Genomic DNA, 24,049 nt, shown 5'->3' with positions numbered 1-24,049 from the left:
ACTATTGGACGACTTGTTGAACGTCTTCAACAGACTGGGAGTGTCCGTGATCGACCTCGACCTGGTCAACGTCCCGTTACAACCCCACGCCAAGATCGGCAGATTCGACGACACCACCTCCGTGACCGGTTCAGAACTGCGACGATGACAGCAAGCAACACGATAGGACGTCATGGAAGGCCTATCCATCCGATGACGGCCATCCGTCGACTCAGATGCAGACGCCCGTACAACGGTAACATCATGACACCACGACATCGTGCTGCGAGACTACAGTTTGCTCTCCAGAATGGTAATCATCCACCAGCCTTTTACCGGAGCATTGTTTTCTCAGATGAGTCCCGTTTCTCTGTCTCCTTTGCCGATGGAAGAGCACGTGTGTACAGGAGACTCCATGAACGGTACGCTGACGGATGTGTGAGGGAACGTGATCGGTTTGGCGGCGGTTGTCTGATGGTATGGGAGGGGGAGGGGGGAGCAATCAACTGTGATTTCAGGAGTGATCTCATCATTGTCCACGATGCCCTTACAGCCCAGCGTTATGTTGACGTTATTCTAAGACCAGTTCTCCAGCCACTTTTGCGCCGTCACCGAAGTCCAGAAGGTCCCCTTCTGTTTCAACAAGACAATGCCCGTCCACATATTGCAAGAATTACCCAGGCATTCCTGCAACAAGCCGGTATCACCGTTATGAACTAGCTCGCCGCTTCACCGGCTTTGAACCCAATTGAACACATGCGAAATGAGTTAGGACGTCGTGTACGTCATCGCCAGCTACCACCGCGTAACGTCGCTGAGCTTGCACAGGCGTTGCAGGAGGAGTGGAAGAACATTCCTGTGGCTTATTTGAGATGTTTGTGCCAATCCTTTCCCCGTCGTCTTCACGCATGCTCACGGGCCAATGGTGGACACACCAGATACTGACCTTGATATGGGGGGGGGGGGGGGGGGGGGGGGGGGGTTGAACTTTTCGATTACGAATGCAACTCGATTACTGATGATAGCTGGCCATGTTTCCATGTGAATGTATCTCATGAATACCAGTCATTAATGTCATTACATTATCCATCAATTCATTAATAGTTTGTTGTTATTTGCAATCAAAAGGTGTTTTTGCCTTTTCATTGTGTGTCAGTATATATATATATTAACCAATATATAGCTTTTCTGTTTGGCAAGATGATTGAGTCGGTGCTGTTGCGAACAAACTTTATTTGGTAAAGCCAGTCCTGGGAGAGTGGCAGTCCTCCTACGGGCGGTGCAGGAAGTTTGAAGTAGTTTTTGTGTTGTGCCCGCATGGCCATACATATCTGACGCATTTTTAAGAAGGACCCTTGTCAGTGTACACTGACTGTGGCCCACCTTTTGGTGGAGCGTAATCATCTGAAGCCGACGACACACGATAAAGAAAGAAAGAAATATTTTATTTAACGACGCACTAAACACATTTTATTTACGGTTATATGGCGTCAGACATATGGTCAAGGACCACACAGATTTTGAGAGGAAACCTGCTGTCGCCACTACATGAGCTACTCTTCCGATTAGCAGCAAGGGATCTTTTATTTGCGCTTCCCACAGGCAGGATAGCACAGACCATGGCCTTTGTTGAACCAGTTATGGATCACTGGTCGGTGCAAATGGTTTACACCTACCCATTGAGCCTTGCGGAGCACTCACTCAGGGTTTGGAGTCGGCATCTGGATTAAAAATCCCATGCCTCGACTGGGATCCGAACCCAGTACCTACCAGCCTGTAGACCGATGGCCTACCACGACGCCACCGAGGCCGGTACAAACGATAAAGTTGGCAAAAGAAATGGTTTTACATAATTATATAAATTGTATTGTGACCAGAGGGTGGGACGTAGCCCAGTTATAAAGTGCTCTCCTGATGTGTGGTCAGTATAGGAACGACTCCCGTCTGTGGGCCCATTGGGCTATTTCTCGTTAGAGCCAGTGCACCACGCCTGGTATATCAAAGGCCATGATAAGTAGTATCCTGTCGGCGGGGTAGTGAATATAAAATATCCTTTGCTACTCATTAAAAAATGTAGCAGATTTCCTCTCTTAAGACTAGGCCCTATATGTTAGAATTTCCAAATGGCTGACATCCAACAGCCGATGATTAATTAATCAATGTGCTCTAGTGGTGTTGTTAAACAAAACAAACTTTGGTCCTCAGGTGGTGTCCGGGCTGAAGGGTCGGGTGCAGGCTAGGAATGAACGTTCACCGCAGTTTGGCTTTAGGCTTCTGTTACCCTCCCCTCCCCGATTCCGGTCCTGGCGACTTCCGCCTTCGTCTGCCTCAACTCTTTAATCTTTGGCGTGGACAGATCTCTCTGGTTGTGCCCTCGACAGGCGTGCTTGAACAGTCTCCTGATGAAAAGCATGTCAAATATTACCCACACACCAAAGACCAATGTCACCGTAGCTGAAAATTATCAAAATGATTTGAATATCCAATAGCCGATGATTAATAAATCAATGTGCTCCAGTGGTTTCGTTAAACAAAACAAACTTTAGATTTAACGTTTGCTTCAAAACAGGACTGAAGAGTAAACAAAAGGTCAACACTGCATTATCGGATCTAACGAAAACAATGGGTGTGATCACGTTACATTACGGCATAATACGCCCACGCTGTTTTGGCCACGTGACAAACAGATAAATTGGTGCGGTGTTATCCAATAATATCTAGTATCCATTAAAGAGTAGCATGGGATAGTGATTATTTTACCAGACCAGACGCGTTTAACTACACGAAGGTATATTACTTCCATCATTAAAACGAAATAATAATAGCAATCTAAAGGTCAAAGCAATTAGCGCGTGTCAAGGACGCATTTAAAAGAAAGAAAAAGAAAACGATTTGACAAGGTTGTGATTGCATACATCCATGACTCACTGAAAACTCTGGTTGGTAAAGTGCACCTGACAGTGGATCGTATCCACATAAGCTTACGAGAAGAGGGTAGGGGGGTCAACTGCACCCACCCAACCCCGCACCCCACCATTAATGCTCGAGAAATACCTCAAATTTGGGCAAATATGATAGAGATATTCTGAAAAACATTATAGAAATATTCGGGCAAAATATCCTACCCTGAGACTTTTTTACCATGTCTTTCCATCATTCTACCCTCAAAATTAGTTGTAATCCATGTAAAAATGCACAGTGATTCGTTTGCACCCCTATATATAGCTGTTTGGTAGAAATGCAAATACGAATAAATGTTGTTATTCAGATTCGGGCATTTTCGTTTAATTCGGGCAAAAACCAGCCTACCAACACCCTCCACCCCCACCCCCTATAACTATGGCAGCCTGTACGCCCATGCGTATCCACTCTCACCACAGGCATTCGTCAGGAGGTTTTCGTGTGTCGAATCTGTTGTGTTTGCCAAAATTATTTGTTTCAAATTCGGTGACTGCACACAACTTCAGTCAGTGATGCACCGTATAATGAAACGATTTGTAAATGTCTATCATAAAGTTTGTTCAACGTTTTCCGGAGTCCTTCAATGTGCCAACCCCAATGAAACGCCTCTGTCAGAATGATTGCGTTGATTTAAATTGGGTGTATCGAGCATGGCGTAAATTATCTGAGAGGTAAAATAAAGACACTATAAACTCATATATATTTATCTATACTTTTGGGAATGCTAAACTAAATATAAACAACATAAACTACAGTCAAGCATACATCGCTGATGGACACATATAGGGTATTGTTTTGCGATTACTTTAACATCTAATACATTACACCTATATACATGTACCTAATACATTACACCTATATACATGTACCTAATACATTACACCTATATACATGTACCTAATACATTACACCTATATACATGTACCTAATACATTACACCTATATACATGTACCTAATACATTACACCTATATACATGTACCTAATACATTACACCTATATAATTGTACCTAATACATTACACCTTTGTATGTATAAATCCACCGATCTCAGCCTTGTACTGGTATAGTTTTGTGAAACTGGTGTTTAGGGGTGCAGTTCTACTATAGACAGAAAAAATAATAATACTGATAGCGATCCATCTTACAAGCCACAACCTTACGTCTTTTGCATAGATGCTATTTTGATTGTCAATTTTTTTGTTTTGTCGCTCAGGTCTGTATGTGGTGAAGATGAATCGTTGAATCAAACGAAGGTCCGCGACGTATGTGTCGAGGTTTTGCTACATGCTATAATGATACGTTTACCCATACATTGATGTCTTTATATTGCATTACTGGACAATAATGATATGTTTGCGCTCTTTCGCATGCGACTATATGGTGACGTTTCGGCAGTCTGGTATTCCACACACAGTAACTCGATCCGATAGCTAGGATTGGCAATAGAGATAATCATAACTGCCATTGTGCTTGTATTTATGGGGTGCAGGATGGTCGGTATTATCAGCGATAACGACACTGGGCCCAATCTGTACACAATGCTTTCAAAGATGTCTCGACACATATAAAATGCTTGTAACCGAAATGAGGGCCGTATTTGGTTAATTATTCTGCCAAATTATCTATGTTGTCCAGATGATGTTGTGACCTCTAGCTGACAGTGGGACAAGGATATTATGTCATGGATGCGTTTATTCGAGTGGAGTCAAATCTGGGGAATTTGCTGGTAAAGTAATCATAATCATAATGTCTACCATTGCATGTTGCGAACCTGTTACGTCATGATGCAAAACGAGACATGGGTTGTTGGTATGATCGCAAAGCATCAATGTCGCCAGTAGATAACACCTTTCAATTTTGAAAGAAAGGGGCTTTGATACCCGTTTTTACCTAGCCTAGAACAGGTGAGCATTCAACAATAAGAGCTCTTTATTGTTTCCCATCGGCCTCGGTGCTGTCGTGATTAAGCTATTGTAGGTTCTGGGTTCGCATTCCGGTACTGGTTCCCACCCAGAGCAAGTTTTAACGACTCAATGGGCAGGTGTGCTTGAACCTTAATTGGATATAAGCACGAAAATAAATTGAAATGACATCAATGAAATGAATCCCACCATGTATTATACGCACTTCACGTTAACGTTCACCGTTGTCTGGCATCAGAAAGAGAATGAATGAATGACTGGATGAATGTTTAACAACACCCCAGCACAAAAATACACATCGGCCATTGGGTGTCAAAAGGAGAGTCTCGATAAACATGGCCTTCTCCAGGCAGTGATTCGTGGAATCAGTGTCGACTGTATCAAAACATCCTTTGGATTCTGTTTTGTGCACAGATAGAGCCGTGAATACAGTGACATCATCCTCCAGACATTGATACATGGGAACAGCCACGACTCCGTCACACCATCGTGTGGGCCGTGGTGTGCAGAGATACTAATTTTAATGTGGTAATGCTTTTGAGTTTCAGATTTGTGGATCTGATGCCTTTCTTTCAACAAATAACAAAACGGCCAGATGTGTATACTAAACAGCAAGATTCGTTAACAATTGAAAGGTGTGTGTATCTGCGTGTATGTACGTGTATGTGTCTGTGTATGTGTGTGACTGTGTGTGTGTGCATGTACTTGTGTGTGTCTGCATGTACGTGTGTGTGTGAGTGTACCTGTGTGTGTGTGTGCGTGTACGTGTGTGTGTGTCTGCGTGTACGTGTGTGTCTGCGTGTACGTGTGTGTGTGTGCGTGTGCGTGTTTTTTTATTTTTTATAATGCAATCATAGGATGTTTATAATCAATTCTGGTCGCACTAAAGCAGTTTTCAAATATAAAGAATCATAACCTACATTTTGGTCAATTTTCCAGATACCGGTCAAAATGAATTTTTTTAAAATAAAATTAATATTTTGATCTCCCATCAACTGGGGTGGGGGTGGGAAATAGGGTAGCATGTACGCTAAAAGTGCGATGGATCGAAGGACTGAGTCACCTCAGTAGCAATTCCCATTTGAAATTACGCATTCCACCCACCGGACTATTAAAAACCGCAGCTTGTGCTATCTGTCTTTCTGGATGTGTATATGAATCATACTTTCCATTTATCTACATTGAGTACCTGCGGTGAGGCAGCAACAAATTAATTTGTTTCTAAGTTACAATAATATATATGTATGTGTATTATGTTATATTCAGATAATAGCCGCATTGAAGAATATGCTTGGAATGTCATTAACAAAACGCCCTTTAATATTGCACTGCAGATCCTCTAGCATGCAGGTACCATGGGATTCGTGTTTAATCGTCGTGGTCTATGTTTTACGACACCGTTGTTCCGAGCGACACCTACACACTGTTTGTTTGCATGCACATAATCTGTATAAAATAGTCCACCGAGAAATGTAACGTGATAGAATCATGAAAAATTCAGCTACATGTTCTGTGATGGAGCAGAACGGTTTAAAAAAAAAAAAAAAAAAAAAAAAAAAAAAAAAAAAAAACGAACAAAACCGGACGTGTCAATCTTGTGACTGCCTGCATCATTACGACGGCTGCTGGACCAATACAGAAATTGTGTCAGGAATAATTCCCGGATGATGACGCTGCTGATATCGTATTTCATTTCATTTTGTTTTGACTCGCAGCAGGGAGTTGTTTCTACTCAAAAGGCACAGTTGCGCTTAGTCATCTTTTAGCAGGGGGCGGGAGACGGCCCCGTGACAAAGCACTCGCCTGATGAGCAGTCGGTCTAGGATCGATCCCCGTTTTGTGGTCCATTGGGCTATTTCTTGTTCCAGCCAGTGCACCACGACTGTTATAGCAAAGTTGAAGGCCGTGGTATGTGCTGTCATGTAGGTGAGATGGTTCATATAAAGGACCCCTTGCGAATAAAGGAAAACTGTGGCAGGTTTCTTCTCTAAGACTATATATGTAAGAATTACCAAATATTTGACATCCAATAGCCGATGATTAACACATCAATGTGGTGTCGATAAACACAAAAAACTTTAATCACTACACTACGGACGATAGACTCCTGACGTATTCGTTCGGGGAGGTGTTTTTGGTCTCCATATGTTACGACGAGATAAAGATTTGTTTTTCATTCATCCATTCCATTCCTTTATTGTCACGGTTTTTTCCCCTCAATTAAACATCTTTTATGCAATCATGTTGCCCCATTCCACGATGTCTTGAATGCTTATGTGTGTATAAATGTTATATTGTTATACTGGATTTTCATCTTGGGGAAATGCATCATCAGTTGATTTGTCAAGCAGAGCTTCGCTGTCCCCAACCCGCTTCCGACGGCTGTGATCTGTCGATGATGAATCAAAGTTAGGGTTTGTTTTGTTTAACGACACCACTAGAGCACATTGATTTTTAATCATCGGCTATTGGATGTCAAACATGGTAATTTCGACATATAGACTTAGAGAGGAAACCCGCTACATTTTTCCATTAGTAGCAAGGGATATTTTATATGCACCATCCCACAGACAGGAAAGCATGTCCCACGGCCTTTGACCAATTGTGGTGCATTGGTTGGAACGAAAAAAAAACCCACAATCAGTTGAATGGATCCCCCGAGGTTGTTTGATTCTGCGTCGCTAGCTCCTCAGGCTAACCCCACCCCCCTCCCACCCCACCCATGATGAATCAACCATACAGTAGATGAGTCAGTCACCGCACTCACGCATATATGTACACCACGCACATAAACACACATAAACAAAAGTGCATGTCCTGCGGGTGCATTTAATGTCAACACGCAGATAGACGTTTTCAGAACACTAAGGCAGTGTAGAACATACATTCAGTTCTGAAATACTGAAGAATATGGTAGCCGCGGGCTCATATTGCATTCTCGTTGTATCAATCAAAGGAAAAAAACCTTGTTCTAACCGGACGTCATTTTATACCAGAGGCCATTGATGTCCTTGCGAACTTGTTTGCGGACTGATGTTGCGTCCGAGGTGGGCACCTATCGACGACAAAAAAGGTTTTGGGCGTCGCCAAAATAGAACCGTAGTCACTTTGTGTGATGCACTCGAGTGCTTATTTCGTTGTTTTTCGAAAATATATTGCGCATTGTTGATTTACTTGTTATCAGGTTGTGTGTATGGAAATAAAATAAAATAGATGAGCAAGTAAAACCAAACAAACAAACAAAACCAACAATAACAGAGTCATTAGGATGTTCTATCTAGCAAGTGGGTATATTCGGAGTTTCGCGTAGGCATGTTGAGTTGCTTCCCTTGACAGCAGAGTTTGTATATATTATAGGTTGCATTTTACCAAATAGGGGGGGGGGGGGGGTGCGTGAGTTAGCTCAGCCTGAGGTGCTGGCGTCGCAGGATCGAACCATCTCGGTGGATCCATTCAACTGATTGGGGGTTTTCTCGTTCCAACCAGTGCACCACAACTGGTCAAAGGCCGTGGTATGTGTTTTCCTGTCTGTGGGATGGTGCATATAAAAGATACCTTGCTGTTAATGGAAAACATGTAGTGGGTTTCCTCTGATGACTACTTGTCAGAATTACCAAATGTGTGCCATCCAATAGCCGATGATTAATTAATCAATGTGCTCTAGTGGTGTCGTTATAACAACAAATTGACAGTAGAGTTTGTATATATTACAGGCTGCATTATATCAAACAAGAAAGTTCTATGACAAAGTTCGTTATGCACTGTCCAATATTTACGGCGAAAACACCCAGCTGCGGCACTAATTTGTAATATGTGACATTGATCATTTGTTAAAATACTATTATCCATTGCCATTAAATAAACACACTTTTTATTTGTTATTACGTTTTTTTTGTGCAGTATAATATAGCCCGTTGCGGCTGTGGCGGCCATTTGTTTTCTTCAAAATGGACGACAACCGAATTTTCAATGTCGTATATCTCGGCTAATAATAAAGCTAGGAACTTGGTATTTGTGTCTAAATCTATGTTTTCAACGCCAAGGAATCCAATTAGGACAAAAACTGTAAAATTATATTGTGTCGGCCATTTTGTTTTAAATATGGCCACCATTTACGTTAACATTTATTGATTTTTTTTTTAATATCTCGGCTTGCAATAATCAAATAGATTTAACTTTTGTGTTTATACCTGTGTTTTCATGGCCAAAGAATTCAAAAATAAGAATAGTCTGCATGTAGTTTGTGCTTTTTATGTTATTTAGGCAATGTTAATGCTATTTGTCATTGTGCACACACCATTTAAAGAGGAAAACAAAATCAACTAGAAATGATAATTACCATTTATTATGCCAAAAAAATACAACTTATTCTTCGGCAACACATTTGAGAAAAACAGATGGTAATTTGTTCATAGAATTATGTTTAAAACTGTGAAGTTTATTCAAAGAAAATACGTGATACAATTATTCAACTTATACAATGTATATGTACTCCAAAGACTTTTGACTACCGGATTGGACTGGATGTATGGTGACATTGGCAAATACATGTAATGTTCATTCACATCCACCATACTTGCAAAGTGCTGTGTAATTCAAATTTGTCCTCTTAATAAATCAATGTGCTCTAGTGGTGTCGTTAAATAAAACAAACTTTGTAACATATTTAGTACCTATACGTAGTCTGTTTTCAAGTTCAGGCAACAGCTCGTCTGTTCCTAAGAAATATAGCACAAATGCAGAGCCAATAGTGCCTATCTGTATAATATACTGTCCTTTGATGTGGACGAACTACATAACATTGTTATCATTAGATTGTTTGGCCATGAAACATCATTTCGCGCCCTGATATGAAGAATATTATCCAATTTAATGTAAAAATTGCAGCCATTCCTTGGCCCTGAAAACATAGGTGCATACACCACAATTAAGTTTGTATCTATATTATTAGCAGAGATGTAACACACTGAAAATTCGTAACAGTTCAAATCCGGTTATGGGACATTATAACTCTGTGCCAGATTCCATACTTGTATCATAGAGTGAACAATTCGGACTAGTGGTGTGCTGCCCGGGTATGTTGATACGCTGATTTTGTCAGTTTTGTTAACATTATTAGCAAAAGGAATTGATTTGGTCTGTTGGAACCTATATATTATAGTCACCAATATAATATGTCTAACGTCATGTGTGAACTCCACAATAACTGCGTAAAATATGCAATTTAGACACAGTACTTAAAGCTGGGATCGATCCCCGTCGGTGGGCACATTGGGCTATTTCTTGCTCCATCCAGTGACCACGACTGGTATTTCAAAGGTCGTGGTATATGCTATCCTGTCTGTTGGATGGTGTATATAAAATATCCCTTGCTACTAATAGAAAAATGTAGTGGGTTTTCTCTCTAAGACTATATGTCGAAATTACCAAATGTTTGACATCCGATGATTAATAAATCAGTGTGCTCTAGCGGTGTCGCTAAAAACAACTTTAAACACTACTTAAAAGACCATTCAGTCGGCAATTCTGAAATAGTCCAATATATATAAATCTGACGTCAAATGTATAATTTAGACTCAGTATTTAAAAAAAGATTTATTCTTTGGAAATTTCGAAATTGAAACGTTTTTAACACATAGAACGTCCCATCCTTCCTCTCACATAAAAACAAAATAAAGCAGGTGGAAACTCGACCCAGCAAGTGTCATGCATGTAGTGTCCAAAACAAAAACTATACTCACACAGAACTATACTCACTCAAATTACATATTCTGTTTGAAATAAACACGCCTTTACATGATACTGGATTCCTTTAATTTTTGCGCTTATATTAATAATTTAATTATTTAGTACCACCTTGGGTATTTTTCTCAATGGAGATGCTTTAACGTGTGGACTTCTTTTGAAGTTGGCTTCTGTTTATTAAAACATAAATTCCAAGAATGACCTCATGAATAATAATTAAAAAAAAGAAAGAAGAAAACGCTTTGATGTTTCTTTCACAGCAGTAGCTAATAATCATAACATCCAGTTTAGCGGTGTACAGTCACCATTGCAGCTAATAATCATAACATCCAGTTTAGCAGTGTACAGTCACCATTGTAGGTCATAATCATAACATCCGGTTTAGCGGTCTACAGTCACCATTGTAGGTCATAATCATAACATCCGGTTTAGCGGTCTACAGTCACCATTGTAGGTCATAATCATAACATCCGGTTTAGCGGTGTACAGTCACCATTGTAGCTAATAATCATAACATCCAGTTTAGCAGTCTACAGTCACCATTGTAGGTCATAATCATAACATCCGGTTTAGCGGTCTACAGTCACCATTGTAGGTCATAATCATAACATCCGGTTTAGCGGTCTACAGTCACCATTGTAGGTCATAATCATAACATCCGGTTTAGCGGTGTACAGTCACCATTGTAGCTAATAATCATAACATCCAGTTTAGCAATCTACAGTCACCATTGTAGGTCATAATCATAACATCCAGTTTAGCGGTGTACAGTCACCATTGTAGGTCATAATCATAACATCTGGTTTAGCGGTCTAGTCACCATTGTAGGTCATAACCATAACATCCGGTTTAGCGGTGTACAGTCACCATTGTATGAGATAATCATAACATCCGGTTTAGCGGTGTACAGTCACCATTGTAGGTCTTAACCATAACATCCAGTTTAGCTGTGTACAGTCACCATTGTAGGTCAATCATAACATCCGGTTTAGCGGTGTACAAACACCATTGTAGGTCATAATCATAACATCCGGTTTAGCGGCGTACAGTCACCATTGTAGGTCATAACCATAACATCCGGTTTAGCGGTGTACAGTCACCAGTGTAGGTCATAATCATAACATCCGGTTTAGCGGTGTAGTCACCATTGTAGGTCATAACCATAACATCCAGTTTAGCGGTGTACAGTCACTATTATATGTCATAATCTTAACATCCGGTTTAGCTGTGTACAGACACCATTAAAGGTCAAAGAAAGATCAAGGTAAGAGTTAGATCGGGTATTGGGATGCGAACTCTGTACCTACCAGCCAATATTTTAGCATACAATATTAACTTATTCCCCACATTGCTTGCCCATTAGCAATGAAATTGTAGAGCGCGCTTTGTATCTCTCTACCTGAAGTTTACCGTTCATTTGTTAAGTGTTTGTTTAACGACACCACTTGAACACATTGGATGGAAAATATTTAGTAATTTTTACATATAATTTTTGAGAGGAAACCCGCTATATTTCACCATTAGTAGTAAGTGATCTTGTGTATGCACCATCCCATAGGGGTGGGGTGTTGGCCACCCGATATATGTCTGAGATTGACGCCCTATTGCGCTATGCTAGGCCCAAAAGAAAACGTTACGGTTTGTTGTGTTTAACGACACCAATAGAGCACGTTGATTAATTAATCATCACCCACTGGATGTCACACATTTGGTAATTATGACTCGTAGTCTTCAGAGGAAACCTGCTACATGTTTCTATTAGTAGTAAGGGATTTTTTATATGTACCATCTCACATACAGGATAGCGCATACCAGGGCATTTGACATACTAGTCGTTGTGTATTGGCTGGAACGAGAAATAGCTCAATGGGCGCACCAACGGTAATCGATCTTAAACCAACCGCGCATCAGTCGAGCGCTGTACGACTGGGCTACACCCCGCCCAATTCCATATTCAGTAGGGATATCGTTGTTTTCGGGTCGGGGCCACCCGATATATGTCTGAGATTGACTCCCTATTCCTCTACATTTTAGGCTCCAAAAACGTGCAAGATGAACGTTAAAATGTTGCGAGCTAATTTGAGAAAGCTGACTCACAAAACGTTCACGCCTTTTTCTATAACCCTCGGGCCCTTCCATTTGCACATTTTCTGTTTGCACATCAAAGCAGAGATCTGTAATTGATCACGGAAATTTGTTTCAATCTTTGCACGGGCCATAATCATTGGTTTTGAAATAACTACTAACAGTCCACGGTACTGCCGCGTTTGCATCCTTCTAATATTAGTCCTTAAAGGCACTGTTCGTACTAAGTTATTAGTTGCATCGCCTTTCTTAAATTGTCAATGTCGGCAAATCCCAATGGTCGAAATGCTGTTTGTAGTAGAACAAAATATTTACAAGAAACAGAAAAAGGTACTCAAGCCGAGAACTACGGTTAGTGAATTTTATGCTTAGATGGCCACATATCACAATTGTTTTGTTTTTTCACGCTATATGTTTCTATATAGCGTTAGTGGCTATAGTATTTTTATTAACACCATTAGGCCCATGGATTTTTGTATGCACTTTGCCTGCCTTAGGGCAACATACGCTGAAAAGGACAACCTCTGTTGTCCAGGTCTTTCTCTCAGGATGTTGGGTTAAGCAAACACACACCCACTAAACCTGGCCGGAGTACACCCAATTTACACAAAAAGCAATAGTTTTGCATGGGCCGGAATTACCACAAAAAAAGTCTTCAATATCAACAAGTTACACATGTTTGCAACCTACATGCTCTACTCTGTCAAATGTAGTCTAATAGTTGCCACTTCAAAACTGTCACGAAATAATCACAGTCAAACAGCAGACTAGTTGAGCGGATATATTTCCGAATTTTTGTCAACCAAATTGGAATATGGGCGGGAGATGGTAAAGCGCTCTCTCGATGCGCGGTCGGTCTGGGATCGATCCCCGTCGGTGGGCTCATTGGGCTATTTCTCGTTCGAGCCAATGCACCTCAACTGGTATATCAAAGACCGTGGTATGTGTTATCCTGTCTGTACTATCCATCGCACCTAAAGCGAGCGCTCTACTACTGAACCACGTCCAACCACAGTATATTACTAATGGTTCAGCATAGAGAATGTTACATTCGTTGCCTAGTAATGACACTAACAGTACGATATTTATTCATGACAAGAACACAGGCAACCGTAATGAGAAAAAACAACTATGGAAATAAACACATTTTATCAATTCACAACAAATACATAACACACCTACTTCCATTGTATTCCCATTCATTGAGTCAGTATAATGTTGCATATACACTGTAATATATATTTTTATTTTACAATGAAAAAAGTGGGGGTTTTGTTTTCAAGACCGTGTCGTTCGTGACATCGCCATGCACGGCCAATTCCTATACATATTATAATTGAACTGTTTAGTTCATTTGTTTTTATTTATGATGGTCACCGACGGCAAAACAACCTCCCACGCATCATGACGTCACATTTGACATATGACAAATCAAAATCAGAACAATGCTACTAAAAAAAGAAAAAGAAAAAAAAGAACATATGGTGCAGCAACAATAGTTTTAATTTTGGCTCTCTCGTTCGGACGTTGGTCACACGAGATGGAGGAAAACACACAACACAAAAGGAAAAGACCAAAAAAATTTAGTCTCAGCGCTGTCGTCGGCGTTTTTGAGAGTATAAATCACCACGTGTTTGCATCTGTTGTGTTTGGACACATATAACGTTACCTTCAAAGAGATCTTACATTTGAAACGTGCAGAATAAACAAGCGTGTCGCTATTCCGGGCTCGCGAAGCAATGTTTTATTGATGGAGCACGTGGGAGGTTCCGTGTCGTTCCCCCGCTCCGTTCTTTGAGGACGGCCGCCGCTTGTGAATGACGACCGGCCACGTGTCGCTGTTGTTGAACTCAGTCACGCACAGCCAACAATAGCAAGCGGTTATTAAGCCTGATTGTAGCGCAGCAATATCTCATGTTGAAATGATTTACCGATACGTTCTTTTACTTGACTTCTTCCAACAGGAGGGTTTATGTGCTTTCGTCTTATAGAAAGACAAAAAAGAAGTCTAAAATAGGATCCATCCAAAATAGTCCAGACGGGTAGCTACCTTGTTATCCCGCAGTGGTAACGACAGGTAGTTGAATGGTTTGAGAGATTGACCGAGGTCAGTTAGGTCGTAGGCTTGCACCGCTATGCGCGCGAAAACACAAATCTTAAACTTTGTTTTGTTTAACGACAACACTAGAGCACATTGATTTATTAACCATCGGCTGTTGGATGTCAAACATTTGGTAATTTTTACATAACGTCTTAGAGAGGAATTTTTAACCCACACCGGCCTCGGTAGCGTTGTGGTTAGGCCATCGGTCTACAGGCTGGTAGGTACTGGGTTCGGATCCCAGTCGAGGCATGGCAAGGCTCAATGGGTAGGTGTAAACCACTTGCACCGACTAGTGATCCATAACTGGTTCAACAAAGGCCATGGTTTGTGCTATCCTGCCTGTGGGAAGCGCAAATAAAAGATCCCTTGCTGCCTGTCGTAAAAGAGTAGCCTATGTGGCGACAGCGGGTTTACTCTAAAAACAGAGTCAGAATGACCATATGTTTGACGTCCAATGGCCGATGATAAGATAAAAAATCAATGTGCTCTAGTGGCGTCGTTAAATAAAACAAACTTTACTTTTAACCCGCTACCTTTTTTTTCATTAGTTGCAAGGCATCTTTTATATGCACCATCCCACAGACAGGATAGCACATATCACAACCATTGATATACCAGTCGTGGTGCACTGGCTGGGTCGAGAAATAACACAATGGACCCATCGACGGGGATCCACCCCAGACCGACCGCCCCTCGCGCGCGCACTCACACAAACACATACTTACATACGTGTCATACGTGTCATACGTATATACATACAGAGCGGCGCGTATACACACCTCGCGTATATACATGCGCACTCATATGGGAAATGCGGGTGATTCAGTGCCATAGGTTCATGAGAGAATGTTTGAGGCGAATACGGATTTTGTCCCAGTGCCAGTGTGTTAATATCTGTGTGTGTACCAGTTATGCGTGGTGCATACATTGTTGGTTGCGTGTTAGCCCGAGTACTCTGACTGTAATGAGAGCGTCATACCCGTCCTAATATCATAGCTCTCTTACAGTCAGGGTACTCAGGCTAGATGGATAGATAAGTTAGTGCTTGTGTACGTCTTTTGTATGCATTCATGCATGAATGGGTGGGGTGGGGGGGGGGGGGGAGAGAGGCGGGATTTAGCTCAGTCGATTGAGTGCTCGCTTGAGGTGTTTGCGTTGCAGGATCGAACAACCTCAGTGGATCCATTCAGCTGATGGGTTTTTTCTCGTTACAACCAGTGCACCACAACTGGACAAAAAAGGCCGTGGTATGTGCTTTCCTGTCTATGGGAAAGTGCATATAAAAGATCATTCTCTGCATTAGGAAAACTGTAGCGGGTGTCCTCTCATGAATTACCAATTCCTTGACATCCAATAGCTGATGATTAATTAATCAATGTACTCTAGTGATGTCGTTAAACAAAACAAACGTCTTCCATGCATGAATGGATTCATACATTTATTTATCGTCTTCTCGTTCTAGATATATATTTGTTGGCTCGTTTTGTTCTGAATAACTCTGAATAATGGTAATTCACCTTGTGACAGTCATTACCGAGTTTGAAACGGGACGGGTTGAATAAACGGCAACAAGAGAGGCCTGCTCTCGGATGTTATAATTATAATATTGTATTTCACACGTATAATAAAGGTCACCTGCAAACAAACCAATAAATTCACACCCTGCCGTTATATAATAACTTGTATGATATTTAAGCATGAAGGGAATCTATGTTGTGCTTCACACCATTGAGGTTATTGGTTAACGTCATACCGTCAGTTTAGAGGTTATTGGTTAACGTCATACCGTCAGTTTAGAGGTTATTGGTTAACGTCATACCGTCAGTTTAGAGTCGAGTTGAGCATAATTCATTCACGACGTGCTACTTTAATTAATTAGGAAACTAACACATTTGTCGTAGACGTGCAAACATGAGTGGTATTGACAATGTTTGTGCGGAACTACGATATTTAAGGTTGATTCCTGTAACATCCGATTAGATTCATACTCGACGTGAAGTATTAGATGTTTTTCAGATTTATTTATGGTGTCTTGTGTCGCTTGAACGACTGAACATAGAATTGTTTTGTGAGAAAAATGATTCGGTATAATAATACTAGTGTCATTTACTTGTATATATGATTCGGTTTGATAATACTAGTGTCATTTACTTGTATATATGATTCGGTTTGATAGTACTAGTGTCATTTACTTGTATATATGATTCGGTTTGATAGTACTAGTGTCATTTACTTGTATATATGATTCGGTTTGATAATACTAGTGTCATTTACTTGTATATATGATTCGGTTTGATAATACTAGAGTCATTTACTTGTATATATGATTCGGTTTGATAATACTAGTGTCATTTATTTCTATCTATGATTCGGTTTGATAATACTAGTGTCATTTACATGTATATATGATTCGGTTTGATAATACTAGAGTCATTTACTTCTATATATGATTCGGTTTGATAATACTAGTGTCATTTACTTCTATATAGGATTCGGTTTTATAATACTAGTGCCATTTACAGCTTTAAATAATAGTAATGTCATTTACTTTCATGTTTATAAATTATACATATATTCACGTACCTGTGTGCATGCGTATTTGTCTGCATGTACCCCAAAAATACATGTGCATGCAGGCTTACGTTCATATGTGTGTATGTCAATACGGACGGAATGAAGAACAGACATAATATCGGACACGTGGATGGATGGGTGGATGGATGGATAATTTAGTGGCCTAAGAAAAAGATACCGCTCTACCTTATACTGATGGAATACTGTAGCAAATGGAATCGCATACGCGACAGTGTTAAAACGTGTCTAAATGTAGTATGTGCAGTATCTCAACCAAACTATCAACAATGTATTTATTTATTATAATATACATAGCATCGACCAAAAGCATAAAAGTGACATTCAGTATGTATATTCTACTATAACACTACTACAATATTACTGTGTGTTTGTTTTGTTTAACGACATCACTAGAGTACATTGATATATTTATCATCGGCTATTGGATGTCAAACGTTCGGTAATTTTGACATAGATTCTTAGAGCGGAAACCCGCTACATTTTCCCATTTATATGCACCATCCCACAGACAGGACATCACATGCCACGGAGTTTGATATACCAGTCGTGTTGCACATGACTAACTGATAAAGTGGAATCGCTCGTAAATTGTTTTAGATATAACATGATGTTGTTTTAGCCATTCTCGTTTCGGACAAAATGGTAGTACCATATACTTAGTCTTATAGGTGCCACATACGTTTCAACTACAAACGTACTTTATTAAATTGAACTGTATGATCCCAACCGCTGACAAAATAAAACATAACGTGTTGTTTTACACAGTTATAGGTCATAACGGTTATTCGACTTTCTATTTTTCGGTCAAGGTATTTTCATGAATAAAAAAAACAACAACAGAAGTTTGTTTTGGTTAACTACACCACTAGAGCACATTGCTTTATTAATCATCGGCTATTGGATGTCAATCAGTTGGTAATTCTCACATATAGTCTTAGAGAGAAAACCCGCTACATCTTTCCATTGGTAGCATGGAATCGTTTATATGTACCATCCCACAGGCAGGATAGCACATACCATGGCCTTTGATATACCAGTCGTGGTGCACTGGCTGGAACGAGAAAAAGCCGAATGGGCCCACCGACGGTAATCGATCCCAAACCGACCGCGCATCAAGCGAGCGCTTACCACTGGGCTACGTCCCGCTCCTCATGAATCATGTGTAAACTAAGAGGGCAAGGTATACTCTTTACTGAGACTTTAGTCCCTAATCTTGTTGTTTGTTTGTTTGGGGTTTTTTCTTGTTGTTTTTTTCTTTTTGTTTGGGGGTTTGGGGTTTGTTTTGTTTTTGTTGGGGGAGGGGTGTCTTTGGCTGCTGTTGTTTTTATTTTGTTTTTATACACTCAATCCTCAAATACTTGTCGTTATTTTTAGACTACAATGTATGTACTACCCCGAGTCTTTAAAGGGACATTCCAGAGTTTGTTGCCATTGCAAGATGTTCCGACTAATAAGATATTTTTTATCGACTAAAATTACATACTAAATATTGTTTCGTCTTTAGAATATAGGTGTCTGTATAGTCAGTGTTTCTTGGTGTCCTATTATTTGTATGTAGCCCAAACTGGATTTGGTGTGGCAACAATTTAGTACGTTCGAATATATATATAAAAGTATATATCTATATATATATATAGGGAAGCAAAATGACGTTTCAGCTAGTACAATACTGGGATGATCAGAAACACATTTAAATATACAAACAAGAATATTTTATGCAGGAAAATGTATTTAGTCCTGGAAACATCTCTGGTAGTCCGCGACATCTTAACAATAGCATCAAACTCAGGACTGTCCCTTTAATGACATTTCGGACTGGTCTCCTCTAATAGAGTAATAGACCGTCGCGAAGAAATTATTTCGAATGCGTTTCGGCTAGTGTCGGGATTATGCCAGCGGCGTTTTGATTGGCTGCGCGAAAGGTCACCTGGCCACCCAATAACGCTGGCTTTGGTTGGATATAGGGACGGAGGCCCGGAGTCTACGTTTTACTGGGAGATCAGATTTCGGACTGAGTAAGGATAGCCTTGAGCATGGCTAGGGCGCGACCGATGTCTGGGGTTTTGTTGTAGCTCACGCTGTACAGGATCGATACCAAAAACAAAGACATCCACAGTGATCCTCACACAATGACAGACCATTGCAATTGTATGTTGGTCCTGTCGTCTGCCGACTCACAGCACATGATTTGTGTGCTTTTGTTACTGGTATTTCAAGAGTAGCTCAGTGGTAGAATGCTCACCGTCGGTAGGTCCACTGAGCTATTTCTCATTCCAGCCAGTGCACCGCGACTGATATGTCAAAGGTCGTGGTATGTGCTATTCTGTCTGTGGGATGATGCATATCAAAGATCCCTTTGACCAGTTGTGTGCACTGGTTGGAACAATAGACAAGATAGCACATACCACGACCTTTGCCATGCCAGTCGTCGTGCACTGGCTAGAACGAGATAAGAGTCCTATGGGACCACCGACGGGGATCCCAGACCGGCCGAACATCAGGCGAGCGCTATACCACTGGGCTACGTATCGCCCCTAACAAAGAGAGAGAGAGAGAGAGAGAGAGAGAGAGAGAGAGAGAGAGAGAGAGAGAGAGAGAGAGAGAGAGAGAGAGAGAGAGAGAGAGAGAGAGAGAGAGAGAGACAGACAGACAGACAGACAGACAGACAGACAGACAGACAGACAGACAGACAGACAGATATTCTTAATTTTGAAGTAGGCCTAACAGTAAATGAAGAGTTTTAAAATCTTTTCGAAATGGTATGTGTCGTTAGCCCTCAACAAGCAATCAATCTTGATTTGACTTAAAATTTGTACGGGATGGGACGTAGCCCAGTAGTAAAGTGCCCGCTTCACGCGCGGTAGCTTTGTGATTGAACCCCATTGGGGAGTTGATTGGGCTATTTCTCATTCCACGACTGGTATATCAAATGCCTTGGTATATGCTATCCTGTCTGTGGGATGGTGCATATAAAAGAACACTTGCTACTAATGGAAACAGGGTTTTCTCTCTGAGACTATATGTCAATGTTACCAAATGTTTGACATCCAACAGCCGAGGATTAATAAATCAATGTGCTCTAGTGGTGTCATCAAACAAGACAATACAAGACCGTTGTGCTTTTGTGTTGAATTTCTGAGGTGCTTGCTTTCCTCTAATGACCACGAGTCAGAATTACCAAATGTCTGACATGCAATAGTCGATGATTACTTAATCAACGTGCTCCAGTGGTTTAACTGTTTAAACTTAATACATGTACAGAGGGTTGTGCTTATCACATTAATATGCTTTTCTTTGTGTTTCTTTTGTGTTGTTGATTTTCTTTGTTTTCGTTTTTTTAAGGTGTGTTTTTTGTTTAGCCGACAGATGGTGCTAGCTCGAGTCACCTCTAGCCCTCCCCTTGTTGATGTGTTGTCAGTAAGGGGAGGGCTAGAGGTGACTCGAGCTTACGTGGATCATGATTGTTTTATTTTATTTCATGGTTGTCAGTTATTTATATTCGCATTTATTCTATTTTTTCATTCATTCTGTCCTTTTTTTCTCATCACCATCGTCATCGCCATTGTCATAATAAGAATAATAATTAAATAAATAAACCAATGAAACAGTACTTTAGAAATTAATTAAATAAATAAATAAATAAATATTATTATTATTAGTAGTAGTAGTAGTATTATTGTTATAAATATTGTTGTTGTAGGTTAAAACTGCGCACAAGTGAACACAGCGTGCGCCGATGACGAGGGAGCTATGCACATGTTGACGTTTGTATGGGTAAGTGAACTTTCTGAAGTTTCTGAAGTTGCTATGAGCTACTGAAGTCTGTATGGGTAAGTGACATTTTAAAAACCCACAAAACACGTTTATAGAATAGTGATGTATCTATGGGTGGCTTGTAACTTTGTATAAATAAAAAACGTTTATCTGTGTTTGTATGGGTAAGTGAATTTTCTGCAGTTTCTGTGAACTATTGAAGTCTGTATGGGTAAGGAACATTAAAAACATTTGGGTTTTTGGGGTTATGACTACCTCCTGGGTAAAACTTACACAGAATACATGTAGGGAAACATGGTCTAATGACCTCATCAATATGGCCGCCTCGATATTTTGATATCTTTGCATCTAGTTCCGATAGAGTCTTCGTTCTCTTTAGTTCTTTGACATTTTAAACCTTTACAAAGTAAACAACGTTTCTCTGTGTTTGTATGGCTACGTGAAGTGTCTGAAGTTGCTATGAGCTATTGAAGTATGCACATGGGTAAAAGACATTTTTAGAAACCCCACGTTTATAGGACAGTGATGTACATGTATCTATGGGTGACTTGTAAAGTTGTATAAGTAAACAGCGTGTCTCTGTGTTTGTACAATCGCCTTTTCGCGAACACCTGATGTCAGCACTGGGTCGATAGTGCTTCATGATTGCACGTCATCACAGCTGTACGTATTCTAATGAGCTCTGTCCGTTGCTAGTTTTGATTTAGTGCACTAGTCTGCGAGTTGCAGTCCTCTTTAGGGCAATGCAAGAGGGAAGACATCTCCAGTAAAGGATCTCATCGGGAGTGGCTGTCCTATTATAGACGAGGCACTAGATACAGATTCGTGCAATTATCCACTAGTTTGCCAACTGTCCATTCGACTCTGCATTTTGTAGATATATGGCCTGATCATGTATTACATTATGGTTAGATGACGTGTGTGTTGTTGATGATGAAACAATATGTATGTCCTTATCAGCAATGAAGGAAGGAAGGAAGGAAATGGTTTATTTAACGACGTACTCAACTTATCAGCAATGAAGGAAGGAAGGAAGGAAATGGTTTATTTAACGACGTACTCAACTTACCAGCAATAAAGGAAGGAAGGAAGGAAATGGTTTATTTAACGACGTACTCAACTTATCAGCAATGAAGGAAGGAAGGAAGGAAATGGTTTATTTAACGACGTACTCAACTTACCAGCAATGAAGGAAGGAAGGAAGGAAATGGTTTATTTAACGACGTACTCAACTTACCAGCAATGAAGGAAGGAAGGAAGGAAATGGTTTATTTAACGACGTACTCAACTTATCAGCAATGAAGGAAGGAAGGAAGGAAATGGTTTATTTAACGACGTACTCAACTTATCAGCAATGAAGGAAGGAAGGAAATGGTTTATTTAACGACGTACTCAACTTATCAGCAATGATAAATTAAAAACAAACAAACAGCCAAACAAAACAAACTACCTTATCTTAAATGTAAAATTACTGCCCAAGCCTAGCTTTTGAATAGTCCGTCCTTCTTGCATATGTGTACCAATTCAGCCATGCTAACAATATTTGTTAATATTATGTCAGCAAATGAATTGACAAATCAATTTAGACTTTTGTTTTATAGTACAAATGTATGCCGTTCTGTCTTCTATAATGCATACACTTAATTGCTTTTCTTCATTTAAGTTAAATATTAAACCCTAATCGGGGCGGAAATATAACTCAGTCAGTAGATTGCCTGACTGAAGGGCTTGGGTCGGAGGGCCGAACTCAGCGAACCGATTGGTGCATCAAATACTGTGGTATGTAATGTCCTGTCTGTAGGAGAAATATATCTTGCTGTTAATGGAAAAATGGTACGGGTTTTCTGAGAAGACCGCGTGTCTCATTACCAAATATTTGGCAACCAATAGCTGATGCTTAAAGGGACATTCCTGAGTTTGCTACATTGTAAGATGTTTCCGACTAACAAAATATTTCTACGATCAAACTTACATATTAAATATATTTTCTTGTTTAGAATATCAGTGTCTGTATATTCAATGTGTTTGTGGTCGTCTTAATATTTGTAAGAAGCCCAAACTGGATTTTGTTTTCAAATAATTTCGTACGTACGAAAAAATGTATTTTAGAAAATAAAATGAAATTGAACCTAGTACAAATATTAGAACGGTCAGAAACACGTTTAATATACAGCCACTAATACATTTGATATGTAATTACAATCGCTAAAAATTGCAGCAAATGTCCCTTTAATTATGCAAAGTGCACTTGTTGTATCGTTGACCAAAATGATTAACCTTGGGTCTTTGTGCTGTTGTTTTTTCTTCTTTTTTAATCTCTTTTTTTGTGTGTGCGTTTTGTTTCAACCCTACTGAGTGCCGCCTACGTACCAAACAGTAGTGGGCCGTTAAGTTTAACAACAGAGTAAAATAAGTGAAATTCTGGATTTCTCATTGACATGTCAGATTAAAGGATTATACATAAACACGGGAAACAGGAGTCCCAATGGACACCACATGTGCTCTACAACCGTCGATCTGTTTCTTTATACATATAAATAGGATTTGCTGACTAATCTGGCTAAGTCAAAACAAAGGAATCTGACTAAAAAGATTAATTTCACTTTTCGCTATATTGATTATTTTATAGCATTCAATAATAGCAGAATATCATATTACCTTCTATTGATTTAATCAGAAGGGTTAGACATTTTTAAAAACATTACCGAAAGTAGAGAATGAGTTACGTACCGCGATCTGTATGTACAGAGATTCAAAGCTACACTCGTCTTCAAACCGCGTTGTATGGCTGACAAAATATATACCTAGCTTTCTGATTGTTTTTCTTTCATGTAGAATAATATCCATTCTACTCCAGCTTTTTGGTATCTTCATAGAGATGCC

The 24,049-nt window shown here is 40.0% G+C and overlaps 1 protein-coding gene across 1 annotated transcript in view; it reads left to right on the top strand.

Annotated features, from left to right (window-relative positions):
• LOC121377465 overlaps window positions 1–24,049 on the top strand; it is an 89,033-nt gene that overhangs the window by 10,364 nt on the left and 54,620 nt on the right. The window contains exon 2 of the mRNA XM_041505468.1: window positions 21,093–21,166. Coding sequence (XP_041361402.1) covers window positions 21,143–21,166 — 24 coding nt within the window. The 5' untranslated portion in view covers window positions 21,093–21,142. The remainder of the gene's footprint in view (window positions 1–21,092; window positions 21,167–24,049) is intronic.

The sequence above is a fragment of the Gigantopelta aegis genome, chromosome 2, assembly GCF_016097555.1.
Source record: "Gigantopelta aegis isolate Gae_Host chromosome 2, Gae_host_genome, whole genome shotgun sequence".
NCBI classification, from domain to species: Eukaryota; Metazoa; Mollusca; class Gastropoda; order Neomphalida; family Peltospiridae; genus Gigantopelta; species Gigantopelta aegis.
The sequence above is the reverse complement of the archived record's forward strand: the minus strand, read 5'-3'. Positions and strand labels throughout refer to the sequence as shown.